Source organism: Salvelinus namaycush, chromosome 20, assembly GCF_016432855.1.
Source record: "Salvelinus namaycush isolate Seneca chromosome 20, SaNama_1.0, whole genome shotgun sequence".
NCBI lineage: Eukaryota > Metazoa > Chordata > Actinopteri > Salmoniformes > Salmonidae > Salvelinus > Salvelinus namaycush.
In genome coordinates, this window is record NC_052326.1 from 41,997,783 (window position 1) to 42,017,608 (window position 19,826).

Here is a 19,826-nt window from a genome sequence, read left to right on the forward strand (position 1 = left end):
ACAAGTTACTGACAATATTATCTATTTATTTAACCTTCATTTAACCAGGCAAGTTAGCTGAGAACCAGTTATAATTTTCAAAAATTAAAAAGACAGAAACATGGACAACTCAAGAGACAAATTAGTTCAAGCATGGTAACAATAGGGGGACAGATGGTAGGTAAGATGACAGTGAAGTGATGGGTGATGTACCTTTACCAGCACCTGTAGCAGCAGATTTGGCCTGGCTCTGGGATGAGTTGCTGTAGCCTTTGCTGTAGTCCACTCCTGCTTGGCCCTGGGTCAGGTCCTCATACCCTGAGGACACCACAACAACATACTGACATCAACTCTGTCCTTTCCTCAGAGGTCGACTAGATTGTTGGTGTTTGTGTGCGTCTCGCTCGCTCGCCATCTCACTGTAACCGACCTGAGCTGAAAGTGTGCTGGCCGTAGCCGCTGGGCTGCTGCTGGAAGGGGCTTGCTGAGGGGTTACCCAGACCCACACCGTGCTGTTTGGCTGGCCCTTGTCCCTGGGGCATGAACATGGTGTGGCCGTACTGGAAGGCAGCGCCGGGCATCCCAGGATAGTAGGGCAGGCCCGTGTAGCTGTAGCCCGGCGGGAGGAAGGCCTGCTGCTGCTGGCTGCTGTGGTGGCCCTGAGGCTGGGGCTGGCCTTGAGGCTGGGGGGGTTGAGGCTGGGCCTGGGTCTGGCCTTGTTGGGGCTGCTGTTGGGCTGACAAGCTGCTGGGGGGTGCAGGGGAGGTGGAGTCACCCCTGCCAAACTTTGTGACTTCACCTGCAGAAGGGGTGGGAGACATGGAGGTGTCTGCTACGTGTCTGTGATTGTGCCGGATGCTATTTTCAAACTAATACATTTTTTTTACAGGAACTTGTTTCTCTGGAACATTTCAATTGGCTGATTCCAATAAGTTGACCGACAAGTTTGAGAGTAGCGCTGCCAGTGTTGCTTACCTGAGTAGGGGTTATTGGCGAGGCTCCCATCTCTGCCAGAGAGTGCTGTGGGGCCAGGGAATGTGATTCCGTAATAATCCTGCAAAGAGGGCTTTACACAGAGAGACAGGATCAGAAAGGACATCCTAATGCTTGTCCTGTCTTTTCACAAACACTCCCATTGATTAGTGAAGGGTAAAAGGTTGAGACTCACCATAGGCAGTCTGGACTGTAGCATGTGGAGGTCCTCATAGCCATAGATCTGCTGTGGAATACACAGGGCAAGTACAGTCAATTGGAGGAATCGTAAATCCAGATAACAAAAGACAGATGCTTTGAAAGTAGTTTATGCGACAGGTGAGACAGTTGCACACACGCACACTAGTGTTACTGAAACCAGGTTTAGTATCACAATATTCAAATCAAATGTTATTCGTCACATGCTTCGTAAACAACAGGTGTAGACTTAGTCAGTGGTGGAAAAATTGTGATACTTGAGTAAAAGTATAGATACCTTAATAGAAAGTTACTCATGTAAAAGTTAGTCACCCAGTAAATTACTACTTGAGTAAAAGTCAAAGTAATTGGTTCTAAATATACTTAAGTATCAAAAGTAAATCTAATTGCTAAAATACACTTAAGTATACCATTTTTTTTTTATTATTATTTTTTTAAATATACTTTATTTTACATTTTAGGGATAGCCAGGGGCACACTCCAACATCATTTACAAATGATGCATTTGTGTTTAGTAAGTCGGCCAGATCAGAGGCAGTAGGGATGACCACGTGTGTTCTCTTGATACGTGTGGGAATTGGACCCTTTTCCAGTCCTGCTAAACATTCAAAATGTAACAAGTACTTTTGGGTGTCAGGGACACTTATAATAAATACATAGACAAGTATAGAGTCAAAAGTACATTATTTTCTTTAGGAATGTAGTGAAATAAAAGTAAAAGTTGTCAAAAATATAAATAGTAAAGTACAGATACCCCCAAAAATTACTTAAGTAGTACTTTAAAGTATTTTTACTTAAGTAAATTACGCCACTGGACTTAGTGAAAAGCTTACGGGGCCTTCCTAACAATGCAGAGAAAGAAAATAGAGAAATAATAGTAATACCGTAATAACATGTAGTAATAAATACACAATGAGTAACGATAACGGCTATATTTTTGTTATAAGTGTTCGGATTAGTGTTCCACTCCTTGAAAGTGGCAGCTCTAGCCTTTAGCCCAGTGCGGATGTTGCCCGTCATCCATGGCTTCTGGTTGGGATATGTACGTAGTCACTGTGGGGATGACATTGTCGATGCACTTATTAATGAAGCCAGTGACTGATGTGGTAAACTCCTCAATACCACCAGATGAATCCCAGAACATATTCTAGTCTGTACTAACGCAACAGTCCTATATCTTAGCATCCACTTCATCGGACAACTTCTGTATTGAGCGCGTCAGTTTTTGCTTGCAGAAATCAGGAGGATACAGTTGTGGTCAGATTTGCCAAATGAAGAGCTTTGTATGTATATCTGCGTGTGGAGTAAAGGTAATCTAGATTTGTCCTTTAGTTGACAGGTGACATGCTGGTAGAAATTAAGTAAAACGTATTTTACTTTCCCTGTATTAAAATCACCGGCCACTAGGAGCAATGACTCTGGATGAGCATTTTCTTGTTTGCTTATGTCCCTATACAGCATGTTGAGTGCATTCTTAGTACGTGCTCATCGTCCTCACCGGGGTCTTGACCTGACTGCAGTTCGGCGTCGTAATCGACTTCAGTGGTCAAATGCTCACCTCCGATGGCCACTGCCACGCTGGAGAAGTGTGCTCTTCATGGATGAATCCTGGTTTCAACTGTACCGGGCAGATGGCAGACAGCGTGTAAGGCGTCGTGTGGGTGAGCGATTTGCCGATGTCAATGTTGTAAACAGAGTGCCCCAAGGTGGCGGTGGGGTTATGGTATGGGCAGGCATAAGCTACGGACAAACACAATTGCATTTTATCGATGGCAATTTGAATGCACAGAGATAAATGTGTGGAGATCCTGAGGCCCATTGTCATGCCATTCATCCACCGTCATCACCTCAGGTTTCAGCATGATAATGCACAGCCCCATGTCGCAAGGATCTGTACACAATTCCTGGAAGCTGAAAATGTCCCAGTTCTTCCATGGCATGCATACTCACCAGACATGTCACCCATTGAGCATGTTTGGGATGCTCTGGATCTACATGTATCACAGTGTTCCAGTTCCCGCCAATATCCAGAAACCTCACACAGCCATTGAAGAGGAGTGGGACAACAATCCACAACCAACTCTATGCTAAGGAGATGTGTAGCGCTGCATGAGGCAAATTTTGGTCACACCAGATACTGACTGGTTTTCTGATCCACCCCACTACCTTTTTTATTTATTTAAAAAGGTATTGTATCTGTAACCAACAGATGCATATCTGTATTCTCAGTCATGTGAAATCCATAGATTAGGGCCTAATGAATTTATTTCAAATTGACAGATTCCCTGATATGAACTGCAAACTCAGTAAAATCTATGAAATTGTTGCATATTGCATTTATATTTTTGTTCAGTGTATATTCAATTTATTTCAGTAAAACACCTTTTTAAACAACAATATTTAAAATGTTCCTTCGGCAAAACCATATGAGACCATTTTAATCATCTAAACTATTTTAAAATGTAATTGGATACATATTAGGGCTGACCGCAATTATTCAACTTGTCGATTGTTTGTTCGATAGGCTGTTGGTCGACCAATATTTTTTTTAGTCGAGCAGTAGCAAATATACAGTGCATTCGTAAAGTATTCAGATGCCTTGACTTTTTCTACATTGATGAGAGAAAAATGCAGGCTTAGAAATGTTTGCAAATGTATTAAAAATAAAACACTGAAATATCACATTTACATAAGCATTCAGACCCTTTACTCAGTACTTTGTTGAAGCACCTTTGGCGATTACAGGGTATGACACTACAAGCTTGGTACATCTGTATTTGGGGAGTTTCTCCCATTCTTCTCTAAAAATCATCGCAAGCTCTGTCAGGTTGGATGGGGAGAGTTGCTGCACAGCTATTTTCAGGTCTCTCCAGAAATGTTTGCTCGGGTTCTAGTCCGTGCTCTGGCTGGGCAACTCATGGACATTCAGAGACCACTCCTACATTGTCTTGGCTGTGTGCTTAGCGTCGTTGTCTTGTTGGAAGGTGAAACTTCGTCCCAGTCTGAGGTACTGAACACTCTAGAGCAGGTTTTCATCAAGGATCTCTCTGTACTTTGCGCCATTGATCTTTCCCTCGATCCTGACGAGTCGCCCAGTCCCTGCCGCTGAAAAACATCCCCACAGCATGTTGCTGCCACCACCATGCTTCACCGTAGAGATGGTGCCAGGTTTCCTCCAAATGCGACGCTTGGCATTCAGGCCAAAGAGATCATTTTTGGTTTCATCAGACCAGAGAATCTTGTTTCTGAAACTCCAAGCGGGCTGTCATGTGCATTTTACTGAGGAGTGGCTTCAGTCTGGCCACTCTACCAGAAAGGTCTGATTGGTGAGTGCTGCAGAGATGGGAGAACCTTCCAGAATGACAACCATCTCCACAAAGGAACTCTGGAGCCCTGTCAGAGTGACCATCGGATTCTTGGTCACCTCCCTGACCAAGGCTCTTCTCCCCCGATTGCTCAGTTTGGCCAGATCTAGGAAGAGTCTTGGTGGTTCCCAACTTCTTCCAGTTAAGAATGATGGAGGCCACTGTGTTCTTGGGGACCTTCAAATGGCACCCTTCCCCAGTGCCTCGACACAATCCTGTCTCGGAGCTCTACGGACATTTTTTTTTGCTCTGACACACAATCAACTGTGGGACCTTATAAAGAAAGGTGTGTGCCTTTCCAAATCATGTCCAAGCAATTTAATTTACCACGGGTGGACTCCAATCAGGTTGTAGAAACATCAAGGATGATCAATGATCAGAATGCACCGGAGCTCAATTTCGAGTCTCATAGAAAAGGGTCTGAATACTTTTGTAAATAAGGTTTCTGTTGTTTATTTTTAATACATTTGCAAGAATTTCTAAAAACCTGTCCTCGCTTTTTCATTATGGGGTATTGTGTGTAGATTGATGAGGAAATCATTTAATTTAATGTAACAAAATGTGGAAAAAGGGAAGGCTCTGAATACCTCACGAATGCACTGTATATATATATTTTTTATGGCACACGAGACACCTGTCTTATTTGCACCCATCTCAGTGAACTAATGCGAATGCAGAGGCCGAGATTAATCCATTGCGTGGATGGCACAGTCTAAGGGCAGTGTTGCTGCACAATGCACGTCTCTTTCCAGAATGCGCTCTCTCCGGCCAATTTGTGCACATTCATGTTTTCATAACTTCATTGTGTGAATTGTTTGATTGTTAGTGTCTATCAATTCCCCATTACATATATCACCAGTAGTACATTTACCATTCATTTCTATCATTTCTAATCTACAATGTTTGTTTGGTTACGGTAATGGCTGTTAATGCATTCAATATATTATAATTTTTATTTACTGTTCTCATTGTCAGAGTGGACACATTGTTTGCATAGCTAACAACCTATGCCACACTTGTGAGAAACGAGTTTTGTCAATTTAATCATTGTCTTTTGTTTGGAGCGCTCCTGTCAATGTTGAGTAAGGATGCGCACCTGATTACACAGAAGTAGGCCTATAGGCCACCTGGCCTGAGCGCATATGTACCATATAAACCTTTGGAGATCTGATAGTATTTTTGATTGGCTTAATGCACCACCACTAATGAGCTGTGAAGCTTTTCAAAGTAATGTTTTCTTCACCTCAAACAGCAAGCAAACAAAGTCTGTTTTTACATCCATTGAGAATGACAATAATTACTCAATGTATATGAAAAATCTTTCCAGCTCTATCCCTTTCGTTAACCACAAAAATGTCATGTTCTGATCCAGTGGAAAAACAAATAGCCTACAGCTGTCTCTCCCAAGCTCACTGCAGGCCCAGAATATTTTATACAATGTTGCAAGGAGCTTCAGACCGGACCCAAGTTAATAGTTGATACCATGTTTCAAGTTCGTTGCAGACAGGCCATGCATAGCCAATATAATTCATTGAATATTTATTTTTATCTGGATATTCTCAACCTGCAGGCTGCAATGTTTGAATTTTTTGTCTTGATAGGCTATTTTTATATAGTTGGCAATGGCAGTAGAAGTTACTTCTTGGTTTGTATCATTTTCATTTAGATAGAATTTTGATCAACCACATTAATGACAGATACAAAGATATAATTATAAATTAAACTGTTCCATGAAAATGTGCATATAAAAACCATAACTGGCACGCAGATCGGTAGAAATGGTAAGATAAACTGGCATTCCACATGAGAAAGTTCACCGACTCCGTGTAGCTTATTACCGGCAACTTCAGGAAGAGTACTGGCAGAATTTGGGAAAGCCAGTAGGAGCGGGAGGAGGATGGTCGGGACAGGTTAAGGTTTTTTTCTTCTGGTTATCTTGAGTAATTTTGTCTCATTTCATCAAACAGTGAGCTTAAAGCATCAGACAAGCTCAATGCATATATAGTTGATTTTATTAAAACACATAGGGTGTGTCTATATATAGAAAAATAGGCTACACGGTTAAACATTTTGACCAATCGATAGGTCAAAAGAACAGATGACTTTCAGTCGACCAAGAATTTTCTATGTCGGGGATAGCCCTAATACATATCAGCATTAATTTGCTCATATATGAACATTATATTGGATCAAATTACATTCATTAGACCTATGATTCATTATAGCTAAATAACTGATTGTAATAGTTTAGTTCCACAATGACATAAAAACACTTTGAAGCTAATTTCTTTAGCGTCTATACTGCAATAGTCAACACACCATTGAAATACAATGGATTTTACACAGCATACTACAACTCCCAGAGTGCATTTCAACTCCCAGGGGCAATGGTCCGCCCAGGGCTGCTGGCTGGCTAGTGGCTACTGCTAGCAAGCCCAGGCAAAGCTAAGTAGCCTAAATATATTGCCGTCATAGCTAAGTTATGAGTGCATTTTACATTACTTTTGGGTTGTAATCATATTATAATGCTCACATGAATGTCATGCTGAATATTTGTTCATGTCATTGTCACTCAAAAATAATTTGAATTGAGTTGCTAGTAGAATAGCGTTACAATGCAAATGTCATGTGTAAAATAGTTTGTTCTTTTGCAAATAAACCTCCCTTGCACTGCACTGCTTTTCAACACCTTTTGAATACTTGCTTTGGTGGGCTGGCCATCATATGCTCTGTAAGCATTTCCATTTAATTCTGGAGCCAGTTCTGTGAAGTTGTGGGACGTGGAGGTATGTTTTCATTAGAAGGCATGCTGTCGCTTGCTTTTCAAAAGTGGCACATTCGCAAGAAGCCTGGCTAGTTCACTTCTGCCCCCTTAAGAAGATTCAGAAAAATTACTAGACAGACACGATCCTCTCAATCCGTATATGACGTGAGACACATTTGACAGAAGTACCGAAAGTTAAAATAATCTAGTTCCAAACTGTTTTTTATGTTGTAGTATTGAAAAAGTACCAAAGTTGCGGTATACCGTGCAACACTAATGCACACACACACTCACTCATTACCGGGTAGGCTGGCAGCAGGCCTCCTGGGCCCATGATGTACTGGTTGGGCAGTAGTGGGGGCCCTCCCTGGGACAGGTTAGGATGAGCTTTACCTGGATAATACAAGGACACACACGGCTTCTAGACAACTACAGTTTCACTTGTATGCTTCATGTTTCTGGCTAATTGTGTGTGTGTGTGTACACGAATATATTTGTGAGTACCAGTTGAGGAGGAGAGCAGCGGTGCGGTCCTGGGGGCCGAGGAGAGGTTTGATTGGGCTGTGGTTCCATTGGCGCTGAGCCCCAGTGCTTGGCTGGCGTGTGGCCCGCTGGTGCCACCCATGCTACTGACCATACTGTTCATGTGGCTCATGGTGCCCATGATGTGAGCCATGCTGCTGTTGACCTGGTGCAGCGACTGGGCCGGGGCCTGGTGCAGCGACTGAGCCTGGGCCTGGTGCAGCGACTGAGCCTGGGCCTGGTGCAGCGACTGAGCCTGGGCCTGGTGCAGCGACTGAGCCTGGGCCTGGTGCAGCGACTGAGCCTGGGCCTGGTGCAGCGACTGAGCCTGGGCCTGGTGCAGCGACTGAGCCTGGTGCAGCGACTGGGCCTGGGCATGGTGCAGCGACTGGGCCTGGTGCAGAGACTGGGCCTGGTGCAGAGACTGGGCCGGGGCCTGGCCAGTTGAGTAGGAGCCAGACGAGGGCGCCAGAGAGCTCACACTACTGTCCACACTGGTGTACTACAAAGAGAGGGATAGAGAGAGAGAGTTAAGGAGGAGGTTGTACTCTGTATAGACCTCTCTAAAATAAATGTGCGTGTGAGTGTGTGTTAAGCCATACTCACAGTGAGAGAGCTGGAGCCGAGCACTGAGGAATGACTACTGCTGCCATGACTACAATGTAGAGAGAAGACCCCTTAACTTTTTCCACATTTTGTTACGTTACAGCCTTATTCTAAAATGGATTAAATGATTTCCCCCCCACAATCTAAACACAATACTCCATAATGACGAAGCGAAAACAGGTTTAGAAATTCTTGCAAATTGATTATAAATAAAAAACAGAATTTATGATGGAAATGCACACGCCTGTCTATATAAAAAGTCCCACAGTTGACAGTGCATGTCAGAGCAAAAACCAAGCCATGAGGTCAAAGGAATTGTCTGTAGAGCTCCGAGATAAGATTGTGTGGAGGCACAGCTCCGAGACAAAATTGTGTGGAGGCACAAATCTGGGGAAGGGTACCAAAAAATGTCTGCAGCATTGAAGGTCCCCAAGAACACAGTTGCCTCTATCATTCTTAAATGGAAGAAGTTTGGAACCATCAAGAATCTTCATAGAGCTGGACGCACGGCCAAACTGAGCAATCGAGGGAGAAGAGCCTTGGTCAGGGACATTTCTGACAGAGCTCCAGAGTTCTTCTGTGTAGATGGGAGAACTTTCCAGAAGGACAACCATCTCTGCAGCACTCCACCAATCAGGCATTTATGGTAGAGTGGCCAGATGGAAGCCACTCCTCAGTAAAAGGAACATGACTGCCCGCATGGAGTTTTCCAAAAGGCACCTAAAGGACTCAGACCATGAGAAACAAAATCCTCTGGTCTGATGAAACAAAGATGCAACTCCTTGGCCTGAATACCAAGCGTCACATCCGGAAGAAACCTGGCACCATCCATATGGTGAAGCATGGTGGTGGCAGCATCATGCTGTGGGGATGTTTTACAGCAGCAGGGACTGGGAGACTAATCAGGATCAAGGCAAAGATGAATGGAGCAAAGTACAGAGAGATCCTTGATGAAAACCTGCTCCAGATTGCTCAGGACCTCAGACTGGGGTGAAGGTTCACCTTCCAACAGGACAACGACCCTAAGCACACAGCCAAGACAACGCAGGAGTGGCTTCGGAACAAGTCTCTGAATGTTCTTGAGTGGCCCAGCCAGAGCCCGGACTTGAACCCGATCAAACAGAGACCTGAAAATAGCTGTGCAGCCACACTCCCCATCCAACCTGACAGAGCTTGAGAGGATCTGCAGAGAAGATTGGGAGAATCTCCCCAAATACAGTTGTGCCAAGCTTCTAGCGTCATATCCAAGAAGACTCGATGCTGTAATCGCTGCCAAAGGTGCTTCAACAAAGTACTCTGTAAAGGGTCTGAATACTTATGTAAATGTGATATCAATTTTAAATTTTTTATACATTTGCAAAAATGTCTAAAAGCCTGTTTTTTCTTTGTCATTATGGGGTAATGTGTGTAGATTGATAAGACAAAAACTATTTAATCAATTTTGGAATAAGGCTGTAACGTAACAAAATGTGGAAAAAGGGAAGGGGTCTGAATACTTTCCGAATGCATTGTATAAAGGACATTCATTAATTTATATATACACCACTTGCCTTCTGCTCTTGATTTAGATATATTCACAATCAAGTATATTCATCTCAATAGATACTAGAAGGTAACTGCATTTGTAGCCTATAGTGGCAAACTTGAATTCTGTATGCATAAATTGCCTCTCACTCACGTCAATACAAGCACACATCCAAAGACGTCAAGGGAAAAGTGAGTAGGCGTGTGTGTTACCTGCTCAGTGTTGCCAAGCTGGCAGAGGGCATGTCGTGTGGCAGACTGGGAAGTGCTGAGCTGTGGGGGGGTATGGAGGAGGGCATGAGGGCAGAGGGGGCAGGAGCACTGCTGGTACTGATGCTCGGAGAGGGGGACTCTGGCTTTGGCGTGGAGGAGGCTGATGAAGCTGGGAAGAAAGAGAGAGGGAGAAACAATCACATAATTTAACTACAAAAGTAGCAGCACTGAATGATTGATTTAATGAAATGTGTTACTTACTGTCCATCGCAGACGTCCTCACACCGTTCAGACCGTTCTGTTGAGACGAGCAAACGACCAAGTTTGTATTCTTCACTCAAGTCAACTTATCTTTATTATCCGACAGTGGGAAATTATTTTATCATACAACAACTGGTGCGTCTCACAATTACACAAGCCATGACACTGTGTGGGAGGGTCTTATTCATTAGTGCACACCGTAGCAAAACGTTTTGCAACGGAAAATAAAAACAAACGCTTCTTATTGGACAAGTTCAGGTCGTTCCTCCATGTTTCAGTCCATTTGGTGCCGAACGACTTTGACTCCAGTGGCCTTCAATGTTAGATAGATAACCTAAACATTGACTCACCATGATTGGTCCGGGGGCCTCTTTGCTCTGGGAGAAGGCCAGGCGTGAGTGAGGGGCCACAGGCCCACAGTCATAACCGCTTCCCAGTGAGACGAAGGGAGAAGTGGAGGAGGAGGAGGGCACTGAGGAGGAAATGGAGGAGGAGGGAGTGGAGGAGCTGACCATACCCATAGCGGAGGGGGCGAGGCTGGGCATGGCCACCGACGGGGAGTGGTAGATGGGCTCAGAGGAGGACAGAGGGAGGGGAATGGAGAGATGGGTGCCCATAGATTCACTGGTGACAAACAGAGAAGAAGGTTTTAGTTATAAACATGCCATAAGTACAAGTTCATAGTATAAAGTATTCAAATAGACTTCTAGTCCAAGGGGTGTGGTTGCATGGTCTTCAGTCTGTTGGGCACCCCTGTGATCTGTTCAGGAGAGTGCAACATAACAGAATACATATAGCTAGGCATAGAATAACATAGAAATGTTGTGCAGAACAGATAGACAATCTACAATCAGGCACAAAGGAGAATCACGTAAACTCGTTACTTTCTATCTGCAACATTTAACCTAACTGAATACACCTGTGGTAAAAATTGTGACCCACCTGAGGGGTTTGGAGTAGAGGTTGGTCTGGCTCTGTGGGGCGGGGGCCCTGGAGGCCACGCTGACACATGTCTCCACGGGGCCAAAGTCCGGCAGGGCCGCCTCCGAGCCAAAGTCCAGCGCTCCGAACTGAACGTTGAGACCGGGGATGTCGGCAGAGCCGGGCATTTCCACCGCCAACGATGGGATCTGGACAGGAGGGGAGGGAAAGCTCTCACGCAGAGTGGGCATACTGTCGGTAACATTATCATTTACAATCCTTGTATCTGAGAAGATCAGCCTGTGTAAGGATCTGCAAAGATTTTCTTATCTTGATCCCCAATACCCTCAAACGCCCTTAGCTTCTTGGTTTAGAGCAGTGCTCTAATATGCTAGGCATTGATCAATTAAGCATCAAGACATTGATTAGATCAATCAGGTGTGTTAGATGGCGCCGGAGAAGAAGGCTGACGTTTTACGTGTTCCTATCCAATTGTGTTTTTTTGTTTGTTTGTTGGCATTGTTTGTAACTTATTTTGTACATAATGTTGCTGCTACCGTCTCTTATGACCGAAAATAACTTCTAGACATCAGGACTGAGATTACTCACCACGGACTGGCAGAATCCTTTTTTTCCTTTAACGAGTGACGAGCCCGATGAGAATGATATACTGCTTTCTCGGGAACAGGTCAAGATCCCCGTGATTTGCGTGAAGAGAAGGTGGAGAAAAAGGGGCCGGAGGGCGGGTTGCCTTCTGAGAATTCGTATGCGATTGAATAAACCCCCACCTCCTTCCATTCTGCTAGCAAACGTGCAATCTTTGGAAAATAAAATCAATGACCTACGCGGAAGATTAAACTACCAGCGGGACATTCAAAACTAATATCTTACGCTTCACGGAGTCGTGATTGAACGACGACGTTATCAACATACAGCTGGCTGGTAATACACTGCACCAGCAGGATAGAACAGCGGCGTCTGGTAAGACAAGGGGCGGCAGACTATGTATTGGTGTAAATAACAGCTGGTACACAATATCTAAGGAAGTCTTGCTCACATGAGCTAGAGTATCTCATGATAAGCTGTAGACCACACTATCTACCTAGAGAGTTTTCATCTGTATTTTTCATAGCTGTCTACATTCCACCACAGACTGATGCTGGCACTAAGACCGCACTAAATGAGCTGTATTCCGCCATAAGCAAACAGGAAAACGCTCACCAAGAGGTGGTGCTCCTAGTGGCTGGGACTTTAATGCAGGGAAACTATCAGCATGTTAAATGCTGAAAAAAAAAACAAAAAAAAAAAAACTCTGGACCACCTATACTCCATACACAAAGCTCTCCCTCGCCCTCCATTTGGCAAATCTGACCACAATTCTATCCTCCTGACTCCTGATTACAAGCAAAAATTAAAGCAGGAAGCACCAGTGACTAAATCAATAAAAAAAATGGTCAGATGAAGCAGATGCTAAGCTACAGGACTGTTTTGCTAGCACAGACTGGAATATGTTCCGGGATTCCTCCGATGGGATTGAGTACACCACATCAGTCATTGGCTTCATCAATAAGTGCATCGATGACGTCGTCCCCACAGTGACCGTACGTACATACCCCAACCAGAAGCCATGGAGTACAGGAAACATCCACACTGAGCTAAAGGCTAGAGCTGCCGCTTTCAAGGAGCGGGACTCTAACCCGGAAGCTTATAAGAAATCCCGCTATGCCCTCCGATGAACCATCAAACAGCCAAAGCGTCAATACAAGAATAATATTGAATCATACTACACCGGCTCTGACGCTCATCGGATGTGGCAGGGCTTGCAAACTATTACAGACTACAAAGGGAAGCACAGCCGAGAGCTGCCCAGTGACACGAGCCTACCAGATGAGCTAAACTACTTCTATGCTCGCTTCGAGGCAAATAACACTGAAACATGCATGGTAGCACCAGCTGTACTGGAAGACTGTGTGATCACGCTCTCCGCAGCCGATGTGAGTAAGACCTTTAGACAGGTCAACATTCACAAGGCCGCAGGGCCAGAAGTATTATCAGGACATGTACTGCGAGCATGCGCTGACCAACTAGCAAGTGTCTTCACTGACATTTTCAACCTCTCCCTGTCTGAGTCTGTAATACCAACATGTTTTAAGAAGAACACCATAGTCCCTATGCCCAAGAACACTAAGGTAACCTGCCTAAATGACTACCGACCCGTAGCACTTACGTCTGTAGCCATGAAGTATTTTGAAAGGCTAGTCATGACTCGCATCAACACCATTATCCCAGAAATCCTAGACCCACTCCAATTTGCATACCACCCTAACAGATCCAAAGATGATGCAATACCTATTGCACTCCACAATGCCCTTTCCCACCTGGACAAAAGGAACACCTATGTGAGAATGCTATACATTGACTACAGCTCAGCATTCAACACAATAGTGCCCTCAAAGCTCATCAATAAGCTAAGGACCCTGGGACTAAACACCTCCCTCTGCAACTGGATCATGGACTTCCTGACGGGCCACCCCTAGGTGGTAAGGGTAAGTAACAACATCCGCCACGCTGATCCTCAACACAGGGGCCTCTCAGGGGTGCACGGCCAGGCACGACTCCAACACCATCATTAAGTTTGCCGATGACACAACAGTGGTAGGCCTGATCAACGACCACGACGAGACAGCCTATAGGGAGGAGGTCAGAGACCTGGCCGTGTGATGCCAGGGCAAAAACCTCTCCCTCAACGTGATCAAGAGAAAGGAGATGATTGTGGACTACAGGAAAAATGAGGACCGAGCACGCCCCCCATTCTCATCGATGGGGCTGTAGTGGAACAGGTTGAGAGTTAAGTTCCTTAGTGTCCACATCACCAACAAACTAACATGGTCCAAGCACACCAAGACAGTCGTGAAGCGAACACGACAAAACCTATTCCCCCTCAGGAGACTGAAAAGATTTGGCATGGGTCCTCAGATCCTCAAAAGGTCCTACAGCTGCACCATCGAGAGCATCCTGACTGGTTGCATCACTGCCTGGTATGGCAACTGCTCGGCCTCCGACCGGCAAGGCACGACAGAGGGTATTGCGTACGGCCTAGTACATCACTGGGGCCAAGCTTCCTGCCATCCAGGACCTCTATAACAGGCGATGTCAGAGGAAGGCCCTAAAAATTGTCAAAGACTCCAGCCACCCTAGTCATATACTGTTCTCTCTGCTACCACACGGCAAGCGGTACCGGAGCGCCAAGTCTAGGTCCAAGAGGCTTCTAAACAGCTTCTACCCCTAAGCAATAAGACTCCTGAACTAATCAAATGGCTACCCAGACTATTTGCATTCCCCCCTTTTTTACTCCACTGCAACTCTGTTATCATCATCTATGCATAGTCACTTTAATAACTCCACCTACATGCACATATTACCTCAATTACCTCGACTAACCGGTGCCCCCGCACATTGACTCTGTACCGGTACCCCCCTGTATATAGTCTCGCTATAGTTATTTTACTGCTGCTCTTTAATTACTTGTTATTTTTACTTCTTATTTTGTATTTTTTGTAAACTGCATTGTTGGTTAGGGGCTCGTAAATAAGCATTTCATTGTAATGTCTACCTACACCTGGTGTAATCATCCCATGTGACTAATAAAATTTGATTTGATTTGATTTAGAACTAGGCTAAGAGCCTTAATAGCAAAGGTTGACCTGCACACTGGGTGAATCTCAGGTCTTTCCTTGATTCCCCCCGTCTTTGATTCCTTGACTTCACACAGGGAATCGAGGAAAGACTTGACTTTGGTTCCTTACCTTGGAGGTGGGAGGTATCCTTCGTTTCTGAGCCTTTAGCTGCGGAATGCGGTGCTGCTGCTGCAGCGAGCTGCTGCCCTGAGGGTCCGGCCCTGCGCTGGGGGCAGGCTTGGCACCGATGGCGGCCAGGGGGGGTCCCTGGCTGGGTGAGGGGGATTGGGCTGGCGGGGGGCTGGACTGGCGCGCCAGGGGCAGAGAGGGGGCGCCGTGTCTCTGGACTAGATGGCTCAGCACCAGGGACGGCTCAGGCTGCAGTCTAAACTCCCCTGGAGGGCAAAAACACACAAACACAGATCAGCCAGGCATATGGACACAAACACCACATGAAGACATTTGTCATGTATTTTTTGAAGCCATATGCCAGGTATTTGAAATGATAGATGAATTTGTTAAATCTCTAATTAAATCTGACAAAAAGTATTTGAGTGTGTGGTGGGTGTTCTATCTTCGTGGGGATGTGAAATCCCCAAAAGTCCACACAAGGACAGTAAAACAAGGAAAATTCTTCCCACGTACCCCACTAGGACAAAGGCTTTTTTAAACTTAGGGGTTAGGTTTATGGTTAGGGCTACAATTAGGGTTAGCGGTTAGGTAAAATAGGATTTTGAATTTAAATAAAGTTTAGGTCCCCACGAGAATAGAAAAACAAGTGTGTGTGTGTCTCACGGCTGAAGTGGGAGGTGAGTGAGGTGGTGGTGGTGCTAGGCTCTGGGGTCTTGATGTCCCAGCTGGAAGTGGAAGGCGGAGGGAGGACCGGGGGTGCTACTCCTAACCCTGGGAGTCTACTCCCCAGAGAGGTGCTGCTGGTCCCCTGTGTGCTGGGAGGGGGGGCTGCCTGGGAGGAGGGGAGAGGACCCAGGCCTGGGCCCTTCAGCTGCTCCAAGATCTGGGCCCCTGGACTGGACTGACTCCTCTTAGACTGACCCAGGTCCCCAAAACCTGCCCCCAGCCCTGACGACTGGCAGGGAGCGAGCGAGACAGAGAGTTAGATTGGGGTGCTCGCAAATTGTTTAAGACATATTTTCAGAATTAATGGGGCGCTATGATAATACAACAAAAATATGGTGATCATGTACAGGAAATATGTATCTGAAAACTGTAAAGGAAACGAGTGTGTGGGAGGGTATGGCTCACCAGGGCGGCATGTGCGTAGCTGGTACTGCCTGTGCCGATGGCCGACCCGTTGCGGGCGGGGTGATGGTGGGAGTTTGTGAAGACCAGGCTCTGAGAGGGGGCCTCTTCTCCTCCCACTGGCTTCTGCAGCATAGACGCATGGTCCAGGCTACAGGAGATACACATACAATTACTACAACATAATACTATTTCTATTATACACATACACAGTCAGAATGGGGACCTGCTTTAGAGATATACATCACAGCCACTATGAAAACCCTGTCTACAGGTGAAGGATCCATACATCCAGGATATTGTGCATGTATAGAGCTGGGCCAAACATATCACTCCATGGAATAAACCTGGCAAAGAGGTAAAACTGTTGTTTTGTGCACCGCTGGGCACTAGTATTGTCCTATATTTTGTGCGCCCCCCTATGGGACTCCCAATCACAGCCGGTTGTGATACAGACTGGGATCGAACCAGGGTCTGTAGTGACGCCTCTAGCACTGAGATGCAGTGCCTTAGACCGCTGGTCCACTCGGGAGCCCATATATATACAAACACAATACCAAAATCAGTGTTGAAATGTGCCCTAGTTGGTTGTGCGGATGTTGAGCAGGGAGTTACCTTTGCCCAGGTGTGATGTTGTTCTGAGGTGCCGGTGCACTTGAGGCAGTGAACACTTTGGTCTCAGAGAGCTGAGGGAAGACAGAGAGAGGGTTACTGAGTTGGTGACAAATGCAATAGGCAGAGTTGTGAGATGCAAGCAATCTATGGTTTTGTTCAATTACAATCCAAAATGGCTGATCTAACACGGTCCACTTCAAGGAAAGCTCCATATCAACTAGCATAAACCTTTTTAACAAACAACTAACACTGTATGATAACTTGTATATTGTATTTGTTCCATCTGAAGATACATCTCCAAAACGTGAACATAAGACTCACAGATCCCTCCACCCCCTGACCACTACTCCCCAGTACTCAGACTCACATCCTCGCTCCAGTCCTCAGCAGCCCAGTCCTCCAGTGTACTCCTCCAGGCCACTGCATGGGGAACACCAGTGAGGGGTTAGAGGTTATTGAATACAGGTCAGAGATGAAGGGGGAAAAACAGAGGCTTTATGAAGAGGCGTTAGAATATGAACTGAAGTCCAGGGACATTTCCCTAGCACCAGTCTACAAGGAACATTAAAAACAATGAACACATCCTGACCAATGAATACATCCTGACCAACGTTCAAAACGATGCAGTAATGATGTGATATTTTTTCAACTCTGCACCTGGGGAAATTGGTGGATGTGTGCACACATTTTTTTAAAAGCCCAGTGTTTCATGGTCCTGGCCTCACCTGTCCCGTCTGTGCTGTTGATGGCTCCTGACTCCCAGGAGTCATCTTGTGTGGCCCCTGTCCTCTGTTCTGCAGTGTAGTCTGCTGGGTTAAAGGTCCTGAGGAGAGGAGGGGTCTAGGTGTAAGAAAAAGCAGTGTACGAGGAACCAGACAGGTGTGTGTGTAAGAGATGGTGTGTGTAGGTGTGTGTATTCCATAACTCACCCCATTCCCTGGGCTGAGAACCTGCTTCCCGCTGGCACCCTGCCCCTTCCTCTGCCTCCAGATCCGACTGTAGCACACACACAGACAGACACACACTAGGTCAACACATAGAAAGCATGGAACCAAACAAATTGTGTGTAGTTAAGATACCACAAGTTACCTGGGAGTGTTGACTGGAACACATGAGAAAGTGCCACTAAATGACACTCACCTCTACCCCCTCGCCCCCCCCTGCGGCCTCGCTCTGACCCTCTGTCCACAGGGACCGCTTCCACACCATTCTCCTCTGGCCGCACTGCTCAGAGAGACAGAAAGAGAAAGGGAGAGAGGGGAAGGGACAGGACTTAGTAACTGGGTAAAATGATGTGTTGCCTTTTAACCAATTCTGCTAAATAGTGCATCAATGACTAATAATGGCTTAGTGACAAATAGGCTGCCAATAAATTCTTAGTAAATGCTCCATGCAGTGTTCCCTAATCCAAGGTATGGTCAATGAAATAAACACACAGACTCTAATACCCTTTACAGACAGATTATATGGTGTGTTGGTTTTAAAAAAATGCTGGCAATGTTTTATAGAGCCCAAATCATACAGTCCCATTTTTACCACATTCTTGCCGGGATAAGTCTTTTATATCACCCATGCACATTCCGGCAAGTTCAGGAATAGGAGTAGGCATGAGCAATGTGGGTGGACGTCTATTTTAATACATCCATTAAATATACGCCATCACAAAGAAACCCATTATTAATGTGTTCTAGGCAGGTCCTAAGAAACATTATAAGACTAATAAAATGTATTTTCAAAAGAATAGAAAGGCATGTTTTGAGTTTAATTATGTTACTGGTCTGTGCACCCTACAGCCTACGCCATGCTCATGAAATCAACAGTTATTTTAACAGAGGACTCACTTAGGCTACCCTGATCACAGTCAACACATAAGAATATAATGTAACAGAATAAAATACAAATAATATTTTCCCACACTTCCGCTTTTTTGATCCACGTTTTATCTCTTTCCTACCCTCACTCCACTTTGTCGGCAGCAGGCATAGGGTCTTACATTGAGAGTATCTTCATCATCAATCTATACTTTCAAAAGCATGCGAGTCATTTCACAACCTCCGCTGGCTTTTGGAGTCATCTACATGCAATCGAGCAAAAATAATAGGTCTAAACTTTATTTAGGCTACATTATTGAATGCTAAATGTTTCTGATCAGTGATAGATGAGCAAACGAATAGATGAGTTAAACCACCTCCACTTATTTTCCCAGCCAGAGAATTAACCAAATATACAGATGGAGAGTCAGCTAAACAAAATCCCATTGGTTGATTAAGACAAGTCACAGGCTTTTGGTTGGGAGTAGACCTGACTGCAAGTCAAGAGCAAAATTATCAACTTGTTGGATAGCATGCTGGCAAAATGTTCTGATCAGTGCTAATGAATGAGCCAACTAGACAAGATGATCATGAGCAGAACGCACCTCAACTTAGCTAACATTTCCACAGCCTAATTGTAGCCTAACCAATAGCCAAACAGCGAATCGGTGAAAAGAAAAATCTGAAATGTATTGATTTATCAAGACCCCACGCTTGTCTCAAAGCGGCAGGAAACAGTGCTCAAATAGTTGACCACACGTCAGACTATTGCTTCAAATGTATTATAATAATTGGAAGACTGAGTTTCAGGAAGCAACAATTTGATGATGCCTTCAATGACATTAGCCTACTTTATCCCCATATTTTTCGTAATTCTGTCATATTTATTCCCAGTTATTCTCTATGGAGCCATCCCGTTGTGGCTAAGAAAACAGTGCATGTGGTGGGCTATGCAAAGAAATAGGTGAAGTGACATGCCTCGCAACGTTTAGATAGTAGCAACCATCAAGAGCTTAAGAGCATAGTGCATGCCAATCGCGTCTCAACATTACGGCTACATTTCATATTAAGCCGAAGGCAGGCCTTTACCGCAATCATGACTAGGTCGGTTCGCGGA

General features: G+C 45.1%; 1 protein-coding gene across 5 annotated transcripts in view; it reads right to left on the reverse strand.

The window, feature by feature from the left end:
* Nucleotides 1-19,826, reverse strand: part of LOC120065377 (ubiquitin-associated protein 2-like) — a 31,974-nt gene that overhangs the window by 3,218 nt on the left and 8,930 nt on the right. For 3 of the 5 annotated variants that reach the window (XM_039016323.1, XM_039016325.1, XM_039016324.1), the window contains exons 6-24: nucleotides 17,988-18,122; nucleotides 17,828-17,894; nucleotides 17,624-17,721; nucleotides 17,266-17,318; nucleotides 16,899-16,969; nucleotides 16,287-16,434; nucleotides 15,819-16,110; nucleotides 15,153-15,418; nucleotides 11,368-11,555; nucleotides 10,776-11,049; nucleotides 10,426-10,462; nucleotides 10,165-10,333; nucleotides 8,428-8,476; nucleotides 7,804-8,323; nucleotides 7,601-7,692; nucleotides 1,148-1,198; nucleotides 955-1,045; nucleotides 410-778; nucleotides 193-297 (exon numbers count right to left, since the gene is read on the reverse strand). In XM_039016323.1, the coding sequence (XP_038872251.1) occupies nucleotides 193-297; nucleotides 410-778; nucleotides 955-1,045; nucleotides 1,148-1,198; nucleotides 7,601-7,692; nucleotides 7,804-8,323; nucleotides 8,428-8,476; nucleotides 10,165-10,333; nucleotides 10,426-10,462; nucleotides 10,776-11,049; nucleotides 11,368-11,555; nucleotides 15,153-15,418; nucleotides 15,819-16,110; nucleotides 16,287-16,434; nucleotides 16,899-16,969; nucleotides 17,266-17,318; nucleotides 17,624-17,721; nucleotides 17,828-17,894; nucleotides 17,988-18,122 (3,075 nt within the window). The remainder of the gene's footprint in view (nucleotides 1-192; nucleotides 298-409; nucleotides 779-954; nucleotides 1,046-1,147; nucleotides 1,199-7,600; nucleotides 7,693-7,803; nucleotides 8,324-8,427; nucleotides 8,477-10,164; nucleotides 10,334-10,425; nucleotides 10,463-10,775; nucleotides 11,050-11,367; nucleotides 11,556-15,152; nucleotides 15,419-15,818; nucleotides 16,111-16,286; nucleotides 16,435-16,898; nucleotides 16,970-17,265; nucleotides 17,319-17,623; nucleotides 17,722-17,827; nucleotides 17,895-17,987; nucleotides 18,123-19,826) is intronic. The other 2 variants (XM_039016326.1, XM_039016327.1) reach the window with 2 other exon arrangements.